Here is a 17,053-nt window from a genome sequence, read left to right as displayed (position 1 = left end):
AGTTACATCCCTTTATGTAAGAATAAAACTAATGAAATTATTAGTGTTAAAAGCACGACAATATTATACACCTGGAGCAAAGAGAATGGCATAAAACTGGCCTCAAACTTCATATACAGAAATTCTTTTACTTCTCATCTTCACTCTATTTTTCATAGTCAGACCAAACATTAGCAAAGATTACAGAACTTGGAATCATGCAACAATGTTTGCCAACGAGGGTTCATGATTTCTGAGGCACCAATCCTTTGTTAAGCAGCTAAAATATATGATGTTAAAATAAGTTTAAGAATCAGAGTCAATCAAGCTCAACAAGCTGAGCTCTTCTCTCAGCAGCTCTCTTTCTTATAAATATGCCCCACCTTAAGGCAGCTTTCAACTTAAGCCACCCCACAACCGCCTTCCCTGAGCCTTTCCCACGTTCCTGAGCATAAGAGTGATCCATCTGATGATCATAAGGAATGGTGCAAGTATAACAAGCCTCATCAGAATGACCAAAAGCAGCTCCCATACCAACACCCACACCAAATGTCTTCAGCAGTCTTTGCATGTCATCAGTCTCTAACATTTCTGAACTCCTGAGCCGGATTTCCTCAGCTAAGAAATCTTCCAATCCCTGCCCATTCCTTGGCCGAGACCAATCTCCTGCAAAACCTGACACCTCATCTGTAGAGTTGCCAATTGGCTCGTAATTCATGCTACTAGGTAATAATGCTTTTTGATTATTCATTGTCATTACTGTATTCTGATCAGACCTTCCAAAGGGAAATTCAATCAACTGATGGACTGCATGGTTCTTGTTATTATTATTATTATTATTATTCTGGCACTGTGGATTTGGCTCTGAGGTGAGATACTGCTGCATACTCTTTTGAGTATTGGTGGTGTAGTAATCTGCATCATAGTTGGTCTCATTTACTGATGCAATTGAGGGATTTGCTCCCTTTCTACTTGCAAGGGTGTTGAGAACCTTGTCATCATATTCTATTACTAGATGCCAATTTTCATATGCTCTTTTCACCAGGGAATCCACAAAAACCTGCAGGCAAAATTTCATATCAATCAGTCAAATATTTTTTGCTGGGCAGGGAGCTTATGCCATGAAAGGTGCATGGTAAAATAGCTTAGTGCCACGATCAGTATGTTCCATCATCAGCCTCTCATTTTTACCTCATGCCGAAGGAGTAGTGATTACAACTACGCAGATGTGAGAGATTCTGACGATCCATTCATTATATATTTTAAGGGACAATTAGACATTGCTCTAAAGTTGACTCTATCCTGTGAATCCAGTAATACTTTTGATGCTGCTTGTCAGCTCATCATCCTAGTGAAGTCAGTGCATTAGTTATTGTATAAAAGTTTCCCACCAGTATCAGTTTTAACAAAAAGATTAGCAAATTAAATGTTGAGAAACGTCAGCAGCATTGCAAATATAAAGAAAATCTAACCTTTTGATTGTGGTTAAGTGATTCCAAAGGGAGGAACTGGCCGCCAGCAATAAGACCTCTGAGTTCATAAATGTGATTGAAAACAACACCGGTGCTATTTGTTTGATCAGTGTAGTAAACATAAAGTTTTTCCCCCAAGACACAAGTCTTAGCATGCTCCACCGTATTCTCCCACATTCTATTGGACATTCCGCTTCCGAGGATCTATATCAGGAATGTGAAGGCAATCAAGAACAACCAATGCAAAAAGGAGGAGTCTGAATGTAGAGGTAAAAACAAGTCTAAATGAAGACAGTTGAGAGGGGAAGGGAGAATCCCTTACATTTCTTAATCTTGGCGGATCCCTAATAAGAAGTCGAAGAAAATCTTCAACTGTTACAATTTCAGCTTTTAACAACTTTTTATGTAATGCTCCATCCTTAGCTATTCTGTCCAATCTCCACACTTCATCATGCAATGCAGGTGGGTAATGTTTCTTGTACACTGCAGTAAAAAGAAAAAGGGAAAAAATCATGACAACACTCTAGCCTGCCAAACAATGGAAAGCTGTAGAAAATGCTGGAGATCTATAAAGAGCAGGATGTGAAATAAGTCCAACTAACCAAACTGGTTGATTGCATTAAGCAAGATGATTACTAAACAACTCATAAAGTATTCAAGCCAAATGCAAAAGCAGCATATGGTTATTATTTAGGAGATGCAGCATGTAATGTGCCTGGAATTGCCTACCAATCACAATGCAAACGCTCTACTGGAATACTCACATTCTCCCCTATGATCTTTAACAGCAAAAGCCTCTGTTTTAGCCTCACGCACACGAATCCCTTCACAATATCCAGGAGCAACCTTCAAACCAAGCCTGAACTTTCTACTCCTAATCCAGCTGGAGTTGTCAGTGAAAGTAAGATCTCCTAGAGTTCCCACTCCTTCCTTGAGGATTACTTGTAGTTCCCCAGTCAAAAGCGGCCTTTTCCCCTCACGCTCTTTCACTTCGTAGTTCTCAAATTGCTCCTGGGTCCAATCCTCATCAGCTTCCTCGTTGAAGTCACCTTCTAGCACCACAACATTTAGTTTGGCTGCTGATTCTGATCCAGTTTGCACCACAGTGCCTGAGATCACATCTAGCAAGACAACATGAATGGCTGCTCCTTGCTCACCCTCAACTTTTCCTCCTGTGAATAGGTGAGGGGGCATTCTTGTTCTGAAATGTAGTTGTAGATTTCTTCCTTCTGCATTTTGTATCCTCAGTGGTGAACACCTGTTATAGATTAGACATACTTCATCAGTAACATATGACAACCCATTTTGTCTGTTTAAGGTACATTTCTGATATCCCTTATACCTCATTTGGACAATACCTAGGTTTCATAATATACGTTATTATCAAAATCTGTTTCAGACGTCAATCAGGATATGCATCACTATTACTTATGAGCATCATGAAGATCAAAGAGATATAAGCAGAATTCTAGGTTTAACGTCCAAATCTAGGTGTAGAAACGAACCTTCCAGTCAATTTAGCATTCCCTATTCTCGTCAAAGCCCGCTCTACTTCCTCACTGACCTGTAATTCAGTCAAAATGCAGAATCAGTAGAAGCAGACTCATGATAGAACCTATACATGTTAGTGCTTTTACTTATCTCAAAGTAAAATTTATCCTCAAGATACTAGCCAATATGACAAATAATTGAAGCAGCCTAGGATTCTACTTAGAGTTTTAGAGTGCATTTACAAAACTTAAAGGCCATATTATATAGATGAGACCAAGAAAATAATGCTTCATAAACAAATGGTGCTTATTATCAAAAAGTTTTACATAAGCAGCAGGATTGATTGCTCAGAGCTGGTTATGTTCTCCAACTTTTTTCTTGAGAAAACAACAATAAATAAGACTTGATTAAGACAAGACTAAGAAGGGATTGATGAATCCTTATAGCTCAACAATTTATATGCAATAATTCTGCAATAGTTAAGTACTGCCAACAAACATTTGACTCACAATTCTGCGTAACATAGGCTCCAAAGATGAGGAAAGCCTTTGCATACTGTCCACCTTCAGAGCTTCCACAATAACACTGCATGTAGGTCAATTTGTATATCACAGGAGTGCACTTGCAGAAAATTTGACATTGAACACTTACATATAAAGTATGTTAATCAAACTCCCAAATTAACAAATGCAGTTCGTCTACGTGATCTTGAACTGCAAAATTATAGAAATCTATAAAATTTCAATGTCGACTAAAAACTAAATGAACTCCTAAAGTTTTTTATTTGCTTTCTACAGGAATAGAATAAACACATTTTGTTCACAAATCACGGGTTGAATAACTCAAACGTAAAAATTTTTAGCCATTCTTGACATAAACATCTCAACAGCGCAGGTGATAGATCAAATCAAGGATGCTATTAGAACTAGGTTGGATGGGCTTAATAGGATTGCTACGGATGTCATTAATAAAGACCTTTGTGATGCTTACTACTATGTTCGAATAGGCTGATATCTTGAATAAGCTGATAGTAGAATTTATTCTTTGATTACTTGTAAAGTTGTGAATTATTATTTTCTGTAGTAGATCACTGCTAGCTTAGATGAATGAATTACAAATTTATCCAAAAAAAATAAAAAATCTTAACAGCTTTCTGACTTGTTGAAGCCACTGAAACTAGATCATCAACTTAATCAAAAGGTCAAGCTTTTTATTGAAGTGTTTACCATAACTGATCAATATCATGTTCAAAGTTCAAACAGTTCAAGTAGTAAGATATGCATTTGGTCAAGCAAAAATGATTCAAGAACTCGGGCATGTCATCAATCAAATTTGATCTCTATATTCTTCTTAGCAACCCTATAGAGATATCGTGAATCATCCAAAATTGATCTAGTCCATCAAGATCACAGCAAAACTTCAAACCGTAACTTCAGAAAAGTCAAAACTGGGTTTCTAAGCAAGAAAAAACAAGATAAAAATACCCATTAACTTGAACTAGTACCTTGCCAAAGCGGGTAACTTTGGTTTCTTCAGTTCTGTAATGTAGCCTGCATCTTCAACGCCCTCCTCATACCCTCTCTTGTTCCTAGAACTTTCCATTTATGGAAACTTGACCAACTCTTCCTCCTTTATAGTATTGTTCCTTCAACTTGGAAAGGAAAAGGGCAAAAAAGGGAAAAAAAAAAACCGAAGATAGTTCTAATGATCCCAAGAAGATTCAAAGAAGAACCTGTAGAACATAACTCAAAGTTTGCTAAATCAAGGTCCAAAGTTTAGACACCATTTTTTTTTTTTGTTAAAGAAAAAAAAAACCCTACTTAACGAAATTATAGATCTAGATGATATAAAAATAACTGATCTAACAAGGCAGAAAAGATAAGTTTTTTGGAGAGTGTTTTTTGGGCAGATCTAGATTTGTAGTATATTATTTTATTTCTGGTCAGTGATCAATATTATAATTTAATAACTTAAAACAAAAGTTTATATAATTGAAGAACACAGCTGTGTTTTGAGAGTGAATGTATGAACTTTGAAAGTCTAAAAACGCGTTTAGGTATCTGATGTGGTTTAACTCAATTACGACGCATGTGATATTTACTTTTTTTTTGTCTTTGGTTCCCAGGGAAAGTCAATGGTTGGTCCACGTATCCACGGCTGACATGTCTGTTTGGATGTACAGAAAAAGTGAAATTCGAATAAGCAGGAGGTTTAGACAAAATTCGTAGTCCTTTACTGCTCCTTTTTAGTTCTGATGTCCAAAAACATATAAGTACAACATTTTCAGGTTTGTTTTATTAATGAAAACTTCATCTACCATTCATCCTAAAATCAATAAGAAATTGAAATATTTTCATTTTCTAATGCTCAAAATGATGCTTTTCCCCTTGTTGTCAAGTGTTCAGTACCTCCCAAGGATGCCTTTTGGGTGAGAAATGAGGAACATGAATCAAGTATTGCAGTCTCAGTCTCTCACGACTTAGGCAAGGCAGTAAATGAAAAGAAATTACTACTAAAAGAGATTAACAAAAAAAAAAAAACAAAGAAAGATGTTCTTGTTTTTTAACTTTGCTTTAAGCTAAGAAATTGAGATGATATTACAGTGAGAGATCCACAGAGTGTGACAATTACAAGTGAAAATCCTTTAGATACTTCGTATCATCTAAAGAATTAATGCAACTACAAATGGAGAAGGAGGGAGAGATTAAGGGGCCCTTTGCCCAAACAAGACTACTCAAGCAACTTTGCTTGCCTGCTTGAATAAATATCAAGGTGGAATGCTTCAATTTCTTGACTAGGATATCTAAATGAATTATACAAACAGTTATTCCCCTTCCCAACCCATCTTTCGAGCTCTTTGCTCCCATAATGTTGTAACTTTCCTCTCCTTGATCAGCAAGGCCTCAGCCCGCTCTCTCGCCTCCTCACAGGTTTCTGTCGCTGCAATACATTTTTCTGCCTCTCTTTGGTACTGGGAAGCCACCCTTTTTGCTTCACCAAAGGTGATGTTCATATGGCGAGCATGCTCTTTAGAAACAGCCTCCTGCAACTTCAACTCCTCCGTCAGAAGGTCCACAAATTGCTTCTCCATTTCTTGCTTGAGATCAGGGTCATTGCTTCCACAATCTGTATCACCATAATTCTTATCATGCATATATGATTGTGGTTTCACCAGATGAATGGACAAAGTACATGAAAGGAAGCAGGGCAATGATTTGGTAGAAATTAAAATGAGTATTAGAAAGAAATAAGTCACAGAGTTAACCAATTTGAGTTGTGGAATAAACTCTGACCTGTGACTGAGAGATTGGCCAACCCTGCAAAAGAATAACAAATGAACAAAAAGTAAATAAGTAATTCAAAGAGATGCCAAAAGTATTGAGTACCTGTACCAGACAGGCAGAGACATGAACACTTGACACAATTTTACAACCATTACCCCCCTAACTAGCAGGAACACATAAAACAAGGAAACAAACAGCATAAGCCATAAGGAGCTGCAGATTCTGCATGCAAGATTGTGATTACAAGGTAATATTGTCCAAACACAAAAAAGAAGCCATAATATCAGGAGTGAAAGAAAGAAAGAAAGAAAATAGAAGTTCATTTAGTTATCTAGTTACAAATTTAACAAGTTCTTCCCTTCTTCTGAACACCAATTTCAGGCACTATAACTTCGACATTTTGCACTTTGTACTTGTTATTTTGTGTCACTATGGTTTATGAAGAATAGAAGCAGCCCAAATGCATGTCACTTTATTTTGTCAATACTAAATTTGTTGCTATTCTAGACAGTTGTTAATAAATTAAAAAGCAAGATCAATGGTGCAACAGCACTGCAAAAAATCAATGAAATTCCAGACTTATAATCAATTCCCATCATTCATGGACAAGTCATGTATATTATCCTGATGTCATTCTTAAGCTTCAAAAAAATGATGTAGTTCATTACTTTACACGAGCTGAACAACACAGCTAGACAAAGTTTAACAAATTTCTACAAAGAGATCCATAATAACAAATTTCTACAAAGAGATCCATATTAAATGTAACCATAAAGGATCCTGGAAGGAAAAGAATACATCCAGTCTGAGATGTTTAAGAAAGAGACTGTTTTAAAAAGTCAACATGCTGTGATTTCTCAATAGTCAATTCAGAAATGTAGAGATTGTTTCAGTACCACTGAAGTAAAACCTAAGAAGATTGTTTGTTTATATCTCCCTACAGTGAGAAGGACCAAAATCACCAGAAAAAGGGAAACAATACTTCTTTCAGACTATGAAATCTTATTGCATGGTTAGTTGGCCCCTAAAATAAATAAAGGTTGTCACCTAAATCAACTTACTTCTTAGTCATACGCATCAGAAATGGACCTAGAAGTGGCATTTTTCCTTCAAGTAGTATTAATAAAGTCATTGTGCACATCAGGATGGGGACATAGCATAGAGAGAGCAGAAAGCTCCATTTTTAATTAGCAATGCCAACAAACCGAGTGCCTCTAAATTCCTCAACTTAATATATGATTAAAGAAGCACAAATCAGAATTGAAATTTGGTTTTACTACTTGATTACATCCTGTTGCATGTTAAAGCCAAGCAAACTGATACCTTCAAAATTAGCAGCAGCAGTAGATCAAAACCTCAAATTGAAGAAAAGGGAATTTCACAAGGAATAAGCATTAAATCTAAACCCAACTTGAGGCACACCCTGTCACCCTATAACAACCACCTTAACAAAGCATTGCCAAACCTCAAAATGCAAAATTAGCAACAACAGTAGATCAAGACCTCAAATTTCCCAAATGGGTATTACTTGATTACACTCCAATAAACAACCAATCAAAATCAAAATTTGACAACAACCCAGAATCACAAAAAAGAATAAAAACATGGAATTTGATTAATAAATAAAATGCCCAAAACAAGGAAGGAGTAAATACCAGGGGCAATCTTGAGAAGGGAAAGAGGAGCAGGACAATCACAGATGCAAGGAGGACAAGAGGATTTGGAATCAGCGAATCTAAGAGTTTTCTTGAATCTCCAATAAAGAGCAGGTCCGCACACTCCCAAAGCTGAAACTACTGCAAATATTACTAGACAGAACCTTAAGCAAGTCCCTGATCGCCGTGACATGTTCCTTTCTATCTCTCTTTAGTTTATTTCTCCTACTAGACTCTATCTCTTTCTCTCTCTTTACTCTGTCCGTGTTTATGGAATAGTGAGATCTAACCAGGGATGCATTGATTAATGGCTGTGAATATGAATCTACTGCTTCGACTGTCTTTTTAATTTTTTATTATTCTTTACACTTGGTTTTGAAGAAGTTAGTGTCAGCAGGCCAAATTTCATCCCACTTTTGTCAAAATCACTGAGGCTGGGGTAGGTTCACCGTCACAAAGAAGGAAAGTTATCGAAGCCCAATAAAATCCAAGTAAGTGTTAAAAAATTCTGGTCATTGGTCAAATATCTGTCGGTTTTGGGCTTGGGTTATTGAAAAGAAAAAGGAAAGAGCAAGAATCATCGAATGCCTCTGCCCAAATGAAGATTTTGGGATGCTGAGAATATGAGATGGCGTTTGAAATAGAGATTAAAAGGGAACACCCAACACGTGTTTGTGTCGGTGTCATCAGGCCCCACAATTAAAGAAGGCCATGGCACAACTCATAACCGTTAACGTATTTCTTCCAAGTAGCCTGTAGCCTGTAGCAATACAATTTTGGGTCTAGTAAATCAAGTCAATCCTGGATGGCTTGGAAAAGCTGGAATGCAATAGTTTTACAAAGTTTTCTAAGATTGAGAGAACATAGCTCTGTCAGATAAATGGCTAGTTTCTATATCAGCCTGAGTAAGACCCTAAAATTAGATTACAGAAAGAAAAGTTTCAAAACATTGATCGATCCAAATTGCCAAGGTTTTACACCAAAACTTCTGTCGATGCATGTCTGAGATCTGCATGGTATTCATTTAACCACTTCTGGATGATCTCAACTTCTTGCCTCCTCAGTTCAGTAAGCCAGTCAGGATCTTCTTTTGTTGCAGACCGGAAATCAACATGGTGAGCTCCTAATAAAGAACAATGGGAGAATTTCTTAAGTTCATAACAATTGACAAATGTATCAGAAAAAATGTAGGACAGAAATGCTTTGTCATAATTCACATACCTTTTTCTGTGACAAGAGCAATGATACTGGCAGATATATTTTTCAGCACACTGCATAATTCAATTCATAAATTAGTTTCATTATGATAGAAATTGATGCTAATTTTGGCTCATGGAAATTGTTCTCTAAGAAGATCAAGGAACAGGATATATTGTCACCTGGTAATCAGCATATGATCTGTTTAATGAATCAGAAGAAAGAAAGTAGTAAAAAGAGAACAACTTACCCTCCTCTGCTCCATGGATCCTGCATTCCATTGGAAAATATGATATTGCTACCAAATCTCTTCAATACTTTCTCAATTCTCTGCACAGGCAAGACACATTAATAAGTTCAAATCTTCGACTCTACTAATGAAAAAGACATTTATCTACACCTTCTCAAAATGGTATATCTCAATAGAAAGAATCAAGAAGGAGAAACAATTAAAAAAAAAAAAAAAAAACTCACTTGGCCACCAAATTCGGTTGTGATCCAGTGTGGCCGAGGCAAAACTCCATATTTCATTTGGCATTGTTCTGCAAACTCTTCATAATCAAAGCCAGATGGAGGAAACATGCTCTCCTTAGAGCGAGTCATTGGCATAACCATCTCTGTGCATGTCTGCATAACGATTTGGAAAATTAATTTGTTTAGGCAACAATGTATTAAGATTTAAGTGGCAGTAATCAAACTCTAGTTAAAACTGTTTCTTTATTGCAATCAACATTTACTAAATAGATATTGATTATTCAGCATAGTTTGGAACTCCTTCCATAACTTAGTGGTCACATAGAACTAGATTCATTCAATCTCATCGATCATCAGTAGGCTGCAGCATTTACACTGATGTGATCTGAAATATAACTACATGGAAAAGGTAGTTGCAAGCTCTAAATTCTGGACAAATTTTGCATCCACAACCTGCTATACGGATACTGCAAATGTTGTGGTCATGCCAACTTTATGATCTATTCCTCAATAGGTCTGGTTGCATCTGACTCCAAACAACTTTATAAGCTTTGAAATTGGCACATTTTAAATTAGATACTAAAACAAAATGTTTACCTGCCAGTCCCAACCATGAAGGCCATGGGGATCAACTTCTTGTTCTATCTCAAAGCAATTTTCTGCTTGAGAATAGTTGTAATATAAGCTTGCAGCTGCGAAAGCACAACTAAGCTTTGTTGCTCCTGATGGAAATTTATCAATTATCTTGCACATCTACATATAAATAAAGGTTTAAATGCCACAAGGAGAAATCAACAAGAGATCTTTGAAAATGTTAAAACTTAGAGCTTGAATTGAACTAGCTTATATGCAAATCTTACCTGCTGTACAGGATAAGCAGGTAATGGCTTCATGAAATTTGCCTCAGTTGGATAATTAACCATGGCTGTATAAACAAAAGCAGCCCATAGCCAATCTCGAGCAGAAGTAGTTGAATGAAGGCTCCTGAACTTTGAAGAACGAAATATGATTAACTCTGAGGAAGGAAAATAAGCAAAATGCATAATATAAATTGCATCATGACAGGAGAAATGCTAAACTTGGTTGTAATTGCCAGTTATCAACTTGGATGAAGGTAAGAAGATTTTTATGGAAAAACTAAACTTGATCAACAATTGTGCCAATGAAAGTTGATCTAACAACGTTCCCAGAGTAGTAAGAAAAATCTTTCAGCATGCTTATTCTAGTTTCAGGATATCAATCAAGGCAGGACCCCAAAGAGCAACTCTTCTTATTAAACCCTAATGTTTTAACCGCCCTAATCTTGGCTGTGGTAATTCTTAGCTCTGTTGACCTCCATCTATGATTGTATCATCTTTAAACTAGTGGTCTCGTTTCATCTAAACTGCAGCATTATCATATAATTCCTTCTTGGACTGTTTATAACACACAAAATATATTTTGAAGGAAACCAAAATTAAATGATGCAAATACATTTATTTTTTCTACAAATGAAGCTTACCCCTTGCATAAACAAGCAACTTTCACAACAATCTAATGATCAGAATCAAACTCTACAAACAAGTTTACTTAATATAATCCCATTTCATGACTCACTTGCAGGTTCTGAAAGCTTTGCTTAGTTCAGTCAAGGCTTCTTTCTGAGTTGAAATTGCCTCCAGTTCTGCCCAGCTCCCCTTTATCACTTCATAGCAATTCCGGCTTACATCCTGAATGCCCATTTTAGTTTAGTTATAGAGGAGAATTGAAGAACACAAAGAAATGTGAAGTTCAAGCACAAACTCATCTCTGTGTGAGAACTTAAAGATAGACCTTGAAATCCTGGGAAACAGCATCATAGAAGCTTGACCATGGGATTATCTTATCAAACTGTAATATAGGGGCTGAAGAAGCCAATGCACCAACTGCTATATGAGGGTATTTAAGTCTAAACCACGCTGCAAGCACTACAAGAAAGAACTTTTTTCATAATGATAAGAAAATGACAGCATAGCAACATTGGTGGTAAAAAGAAACAGCAATTAACCCTTTTTCTGATAAATTCACTTCAACTACCAGCGTACCAGTATCACACAATCACACTAGAATTTCTGTTTGTTTATTAAAACATGTTCCTTGAAATTCTTTACTATGATCAGCAAGTACCACTCAACTAAAAGGAAAAGGATTTTTTTGCTAATTACTATCAATATGCCATATTAATCCATACATCACAGCAATAAGTTCTTGAAAGACCCTAAGAAAATGAAGTGCTATATGGGGTTTTTATTTAACTTACTTCCTCCATAAGACCCACCGAAGGCCACGACAGCGGATGCTTCAGAAGACAGATTCTGCTTCAAGCTCCTTATCAAAACTGCAAAATCAGCCAAGGCTTGCTGTGAATTCAAGTACCCCAAGGTCTTCGCTGACTGGTACGAGTCTTTCCCAAATGGCATTGACTCCCCATAAAATCTATGCTGAAAATCCCAACAGAAATAGACCAAAAAAAAAAAACAAAATCAGCTCTTTGAATAAGACATGGGTTTTAGGATATGCTTTCAGTTTTGGAAAAACACCCACAGATTTAAAACAGACCAATGTACTTTCTGTGTTCTTACGAACACCAAGAAACTATTTTTAATGCTAAGAGCCACTCACAAGTAACTTTTTTTTTTAAAATTTTAACTCAGATAATAGAATCCCGAGGAAGGGATTTTGCAAACATTACTTCAATGAAGACAAGAAGAGCTTTGAACTTGGGAGCAATGTCAAGCATGAACCCTGTGTTAGCAGCAAACCACTCAATATCTCCTTCATTGCCAGTGTAGAGAAAGATAGGAGCGCCTTTGTGCCAGTACTGACTGTTGATTAGGTACTTTTGGTAGAATATTTTGGAGCTCTTGGGCTGGAAAGTGAAGTGGTCTAAAGTTTGAGGGAAGTAGTGAGTCTTGAATGGAAACTTTGGTTTTGGACTCTTGGCTTGTTTGATCAAAGACTGATAGGTAGCTCGAGGGAAAAATGCTGGCAATGAATTGGCTGGTGTTGTTAGTGTTACAGAAGAAGTGATGAGGAATAGAAATAAAAGAGATAAGCAAGTAGCCATTGTCTCACAGGAAGCAAAATTGCTGGTTCTGTGCTGCAACTTCCTTGGCTTCAACGGTTTAACTCTTTTGTAAGTTAGAATAGTTGGGGAAGGCAAAAGTTAAAAGCATCAGTTCATGATTCTTTGTACATGGATGGTTTTGGAATGGACCATAAAAGTTTGCAAAAACTTTTCGAGTTGAATAGCACAAAGTTGTCAGCTAGCTGCCAGCTGCCAGCTGACGCTAAGAGTAGCAGATTAGCGGCTCATTGAATTAAAGTTTGTCTTAAACATGCATCAACCAGATCATAGGAAAAGACCATTGATGTTCTAATTCTGGTGATGTGATAGCCACGAAGAGGAGGATGGTCAATTCCGTACCAAATAGGGGATTAAATGTTACTGCGACACGGCTGTTGTTGTTGTTGTAGTAGAAGAGAAAGGCCAAGATAAGTTGATTTCCAAACAATAAAAGCATTATCTTATATATTTCCCCATCACACTTAATGTACGAAAAGCTTAGGCAAAATACATGGACGATGAAATTTATGACACTATATAATCCATGAGTAAATGCAAAATTTTAGAAAGATGAAGCATAATGGTAAATCTAAATCCCATTTTTTTGGACTTTAGAGAAGTTGGCAGCTTCATTATCAAAAACAGAAAAAAGTTGGTAGTTTCTGCTTTGACATCTAAAAGTTTGGCCTGGAATTGACCCATGGGACTTCAAGCCAAATAATGCATCTGAGTACAGCTTCAAGAGAATAAGCCATCCGTTCATGCCAGTTGGCACCTTGGACCAGGATCAAAATTGTCAGATCAATTCTCTGTCATCAACATCTTTTTTTTAGTAATTATTGGTTTTCTTTAGGATAACTAGGTAAAAAAAAAAGATTAATTATTGTTGGTTATCTGTTATTTCCTCTTTTATTAAAAAAAAATGCAAGAATTGAAAAATAAATGTTTGAAACTGCAAGAGATGCGGCTCAGAGGATCACTGCTTGTCCAGTGGGATTTTTATCAAAAAATTAGAAGTAAAGTGGTTAGATAAAGCATTTAAGACTGACTGAAGGGTATCTCAGTTTCAATTTAAAATTAAACCACACATTAAGAGTAAGATCATTTACAGTTGCATCATAACATCTAGCATTGATTTCCCAGAAGATGCACCAAAAAAATTTCAATTCAAACTTTCCCCTAGACCAGCATATTAACTTACAATGATTCTTATTAACAGTGATAGAAGAAATCTCACATGGCCAGTCCCCTTCATTTCTTTCCATCCAATGAAATGAAATATAAATGCAACTCATGATTAACACAGCTTGTCTTTGTTATAGGACCCATCAATCTCTGCTCAAAGACAATCATTATGAAATTTCGTTTATCAATTTCATCATCCTTTACTTGGGTCATATGCTCCTTAAAAAAGTCCAGCTATTCTTCAAAATCAAATATCGACATTTCCCTTGGCACTTCTGTTGAGGTTCTAAAATCTATTGTACACAATTTGTTAGACTCGATTGAACTGCTCCCTTGACAACGCTAAAAGCTCGCATGAGAATCTGGCAGATTGATTTTTTTTAACCATTCAAACGTACAGATGTTAAGATATAACCTCTTCCACGTCTCACTTAAGCATCTTTGCTGCACCAAAAATTTCTCTATATATTGAAACCTGCCTAGATCCTGACCAAAAATGCTGGTAAAATTTTGGAAAAGAAGGAAATGCAAGTAGTGAAGAATCTCGATATCAAAAGGTACATGGGACGATGGTATGACATAGCTTCTTTCCCATCAAGATTTCAGCCCAAAGATGGAATGAACACAAGGGCTACATATACTTTAAATGAAGATGCAACTTTGAATGTGCTGAATGAGACTTCGTCTGATGGGAAGAGAGCATACATTGAGGGCAGTGCCTGCAAAGCTGACCCCAGCAGCAATGAGGCCAAGCTCAAAGTGAAATTCTATGTACCTCCTTTCTTGCCTATAATACCAGTTGTTGGAGATTATTGGGTTTTATATATAAATGATGATTACAAATATGCTTTGGTTGGCCAGCCTAGCAGGCAGTATCTTTGGATAGTGTTGCTTTTATGATGGTACTCTTTCAAAATCTTTATATATACCAGTATTTTTATGCGATGAAAGATTTTTTTTTTTAATGGAGTAGTAAGAGGATTTTTGAAATGGGTAATTTGGCCAATGAGCTGGATTTCACTTTGATTTGATTCTGTTCAGTTTGTTTTGTTGTGTTGCTTTTGTAGATATTACGCAGGGAGAATCATATTGATGATGAGACATACAATCAGTTGGTGCAGAAGGCTAAAGGTGAGGGGTATGATGTTAGCAAGTTGAAGAAGACAAAACAAAGTGAGCCTCCACCAGGAGATAAAACCACCCCCGAGGACACCAATGGCATTTGGTGGATTAAATCCATCTTGGAAAAGTAGGAATCAATCAGTTATTGATAATTAAAATGCATAAAAACCTAGAATGATGAGGCTCATCAGAGACAAAGAGTGCGTGGTCCAGCCTTATTTTCTTCCTTTTTTTTACTCTTTGTTGAATTGCATCAACCCTTTTTGTATAGAACTAAACCCAGCCTAGATTTTTCGATTTTGAGTAGACATTTGTTAGACATGATTAACAAGTATATTATTCTTTCAAACAATGTTATTTTCCCTTGTTAGGATACCAATTAGTAAAAAGTAATAAGTTCAAATCCAGGCCCACTCCTATCTATCACTAGAGCTTTCATGGGCTAAGGAGTTGCATATAGGGGCCAGTCTGTAGAAATTTTCCATGGTAACATGGACGGTTGTACTTGGAATTGAGTTCTGAACAAGCCCAAAGGTGCTTCAATGTGCTTTTAAGTTTCAAATGGTGTTTGATTGCGGGATAAGTAAACCATTCCCATTTGAATGTAAAGTGAAGGTAAGCTGAAATTGACTGATTAGACTGTTCTATTATTTTTGTCAGTCTATTATTTTGCTTTTCTTGCTCCCTAAGTTTGCTTTTCTTCGATTTGACTGTCAGAAAGCTCCAAGACCCAAACCTGTTCCACTACCCGTAAACGGCCCAGAAGCTTCCATGTGCATCTTCAGCCCTTCATACCTACATACGTGAGGCCCTTAGCCCTCCACGTTTCACTTTCAAATTTCCATTGCAATGAACCAAAAATTTTCCCCTATAGTACCGTATCAAGATTCAGCAAAAAGCGGATTACAACTCTCTTAACGACCGGGGTCTCTCCTCCTGCGATCTAAACAAAAACCCAAAACATTGTCCCAGAAAACAATGGAAGTGGTTAAGAATTTAGATATCAACAGATACATGGGAAGGTGGTACGAGATAGCTTCATTCCCATCAAGGTTTCAACCTAGGAATGGGGAGAACACAAGGGCTACCTATACTTTGAACGAAGATGGAACTGTGCATGTGCTTAATGAGACATTTACTGATGGCAAAAGAGGGTTTATAGAAGGCACTGCCTACAAGGCTGATCCCAAGAGTGATGAGGCGAAGCTGAAAGTGAAATTCTATGTTCCTCCTTTCTTGCCCATCATTCCTGTTGTTGGGGATTACTGGGTTTTGTACATTGATGATGATTATCAGTATGCTCTCATTGGTCAGCCTAGCAGGAAGTATCTTTGGGTATATGTCCTTTATCCTCTCAATCTCTTTTGTAGCTATTAATTATAGTTTTTGATCATTTCAATTCCAGTCTATCAGCAAGAATTATATGATATATATGTTTGGCATATTTCTCAAAATGGATTAGATTCAATTTGCTGCATTACACTGATAAAAATTGAGACGAGAAATTATTTTTCATTAACACAGCTTCAGCAATTATTAATGCATGTACTGATGATTGGTCGTCTTCGAATATTTGTGGGCTATGTATGTAGATATTATGCAGGCAGACGCATATGGATGATGAAATCTACAATCAGCCGGTGCAGAAGGCCAAAGATGAGGGCTATGATGTGAGCAAACTGCACAAGACCCCACAAAGCGATCCCCCACCAGAAGGAGTGGACACCCCCAACGACACCAAAGGCATTTGGTGGATCAAATCAATTTTTGGAAAGTAGGAATCTGAATGACTATCCATTCATGGTTTAGTAGAAACATACAAATAAGTCTTGATGCGTCAAAATCCAGTTCGTGGATTAGGGTTAGCGGTCGAAAGTCAATTCCCATATTTTTCTTTGATTTGTAAAAGAAATTGCTGTATGGATGTAAGTTTTTGTCTCCATTATGGTTTGAACCATGAATTGATGATCGAGCTGTATGCAAATTTGCTTTGGTGTGTATGTTGATGATGCCTGTTGGTTGTACAATTATTTGGTTCTTGGAATCCAGTGATGAATACTATATAACACCTGTCGAAAATCGGGTCCATCTTGAATCTCGTCCCTTCTC

At 36.8% G+C, this 17,053-nt stretch overlaps 5 protein-coding genes across 7 annotated transcripts; 2 read left to right on the top strand and 3 right to left on the bottom strand.

The window, feature by feature from the left end:
- Positions 1-114: 114 nt before the first annotated feature.
- LOC111286368 (calmodulin-binding protein 60 E-like) lies at positions 115-5,014 on the bottom strand. 2 transcript variants are annotated; one of them, XM_022876287.2, is made up of 7 exons: positions 4,447-5,014; positions 3,452-3,527; positions 2,957-3,015; positions 2,216-2,709; positions 1,774-1,934; positions 1,452-1,655; positions 115-1,039 (listed from the first exon to the last, which is right to left on the bottom strand). In XM_022876287.2, exons 1-7 carry the CDS (start codon positions 4,542-4,544, stop codon positions 299-301), a joined length of 1,833 nt encoding a protein of 610 aa, XP_022732022.2. In that variant the 5' UTR covers positions 4,545-5,014; the 3' UTR covers positions 115-298. The 2 variants fall into 2 exon arrangements, with proteins under 2 accessions (XP_022732022.2, XP_089619019.1); XM_089762893.1 differs by lacking the exon at positions 3,452-3,527 and having other exon boundaries at positions 4,447-4,899.
- Positions 5,015-5,478: 464 nt separating this feature from the next.
- LOC111286020 (uncharacterized) lies at positions 5,479-8,209 on the bottom strand. The gene is made up of 3 exons (XM_022875784.2): positions 7,882-8,209; positions 6,236-6,259; positions 5,479-6,068 (listed from the first exon to the last, which is right to left on the bottom strand). Exons 1-3 carry the CDS (start codon positions 8,072-8,074, stop codon positions 5,767-5,769), a joined length of 519 nt encoding a protein of 172 aa, XP_022731519.1. The 5' UTR covers positions 8,075-8,209; the 3' UTR covers positions 5,479-5,766.
- Positions 8,210-8,505: 296 nt separating this feature from the next.
- Positions 8,506-12,766, bottom strand: LOC111286021 (uncharacterized). 2 transcript variants are annotated; one of them, XM_022875786.2, is made up of 10 exons: positions 12,263-12,764; positions 11,831-12,011; positions 11,365-11,498; positions 11,149-11,261; positions 10,413-10,536; positions 10,150-10,305; positions 9,553-9,705; positions 9,329-9,408; positions 9,103-9,152; positions 8,506-9,004 (listed from the first exon to the last, which is right to left on the bottom strand). In XM_022875786.2, exons 1-10 carry the CDS (start codon positions 12,635-12,637, stop codon positions 8,856-8,858), a joined length of 1,515 nt encoding a protein of 504 aa, XP_022731521.1. In that variant the 5' UTR covers positions 12,638-12,764; the 3' UTR covers positions 8,506-8,855. The 2 variants fall into 2 exon arrangements, with proteins under 2 accessions (XP_022731521.1, XP_089619018.1); XM_089762892.1 differs by lacking the exons at positions 8,506-9,004; positions 9,103-9,152 and having other exon boundaries at positions 9,325-9,408; positions 12,263-12,766.
- Positions 12,767-14,306: 1,540 nt separating this feature from the next.
- On the top strand, positions 14,307-15,666 carry LOC111284877 (temperature-induced lipocalin-1-like). The gene is made up of 2 exons (XM_022873944.2): positions 14,307-14,707; positions 14,890-15,666. The coding sequence occupies exons 1-2, from the start codon at positions 14,348-14,350 to the stop codon at positions 15,073-15,075; spliced, it is 546 nt and encodes a 181-aa protein (XP_022729679.1). The 5' UTR covers positions 14,307-14,347; the 3' UTR covers positions 15,076-15,666.
- A 102-nt stretch (positions 15,667-15,768) lies between these two features.
- TIL (temperature-induced lipocalin) lies at positions 15,769-16,971 on the top strand. The gene is made up of 2 exons (XM_022873943.2): positions 15,769-16,279; positions 16,537-16,971. The coding sequence occupies exons 1-2, from the start codon at positions 15,923-15,925 to the stop codon at positions 16,720-16,722; spliced, it is 543 nt and encodes a 180-aa protein (XP_022729678.2). The 5' UTR covers positions 15,769-15,922; the 3' UTR covers positions 16,723-16,971.
- Positions 16,972-17,053: the final 82 nt, after the last annotated feature.

This window comes from Durio zibethinus, chromosome 6, assembly GCF_047325235.1.
Source record: "Durio zibethinus cultivar Kanyao isolate XHJ-2024 chromosome 6, ASM4732523v1, whole genome shotgun sequence".
In the NCBI taxonomy this organism is placed as follows: Eukaryota; Viridiplantae; Streptophyta; class Magnoliopsida; order Malvales; family Malvaceae; genus Durio; species Durio zibethinus.
The sequence above is the reverse complement of the archived record's forward strand: the minus strand, read 5'-3'. Positions and strand labels throughout refer to the sequence as shown.

Excerpts from the sequence above, each read along its gene's own strand:
- LOC111286021 (XM_022875786.2), bottom strand. The coding sequence starts at position 12,637 with ATGGCTACTTGCTTATCTCTTTTATTTCTATTCCTCATCACTTCTTCT. Across the intron at positions 10,306-10,412 it reads CTGCTTATCCTGTACAGCAG|ATGTGCAAGATAATTGATAA; the intron begins GTAAGATTTGCA and ends ATTTATATGTAG. Across the intron at positions 9,706-10,149 it reads TTCATGGTTGGGACTGGCAG|ACATGCACAGAGATGGTTAT; the intron begins GTAAACATTTTG and ends ATCGTTATGCAG.
- TIL (XM_022873943.2), top strand. The coding sequence starts at position 15,923 with ATGGAAGTGGTTAAGAATTTAGATATCAACAGATACATGGGAAGGTGG. Across the intron at positions 16,280-16,536 it reads CTAGCAGGAAGTATCTTTGG|ATATTATGCAGGCAGACGCA; the intron begins GTATATGTCCTT and ends CTATGTATGTAG.
- LOC111286368 (XM_022876287.2), bottom strand. The coding sequence starts at position 4,544 with ATGGAAAGTTCTAGGAACAAGAGAGGGTATGAGGAGGGCGTTGAAGAT. Across the intron at positions 2,710-2,956 it reads AATGCTAAATTGACTGGAAG|GTGTTCACCACTGAGGATAC; the intron begins GTTCGTTTCTAC and ends AATCTATAACAG. Across the intron at positions 1,656-1,773 it reads ATCCGCCAAGATTAAGAAAT|ATCCTCGGAAGCGGAATGTC; the intron begins GTAAGGGATTCT and ends TTCCTGATATAG.
- LOC111284877 (XM_022873944.2), top strand. The coding sequence starts at position 14,348 with ATGCAAGTAGTGAAGAATCTCGATATCAAAAGGTACATGGGACGATGG. Across the intron at positions 14,708-14,889 it reads GCAGGCAGTATCTTTGGATA|ATATTACGCAGGGAGAATCA; the intron begins GTGTTGCTTTTA and ends TTGCTTTTGTAG.
- LOC111286020 (XM_022875784.2), bottom strand. The coding sequence starts at position 8,074 with ATGTCACGGCGATCAGGGACTTGCTTAAGGTTCTGTCTAGTAATATTT. Across the intron at positions 6,260-7,881 it reads CCTTCTCAAGATTGCCCCTG|GGTTGGCCAATCTCTCAGTC; the intron begins GTATTTACTCCT and ends ATTCTTTTGCAG. Across the intron at positions 6,069-6,235 it reads GGCCAATCTCTCAGTCACAG|ATTGTGGAAGCAATGACCCT; the intron begins GTCAGAGTTTAT and ends ATGGTGATACAG.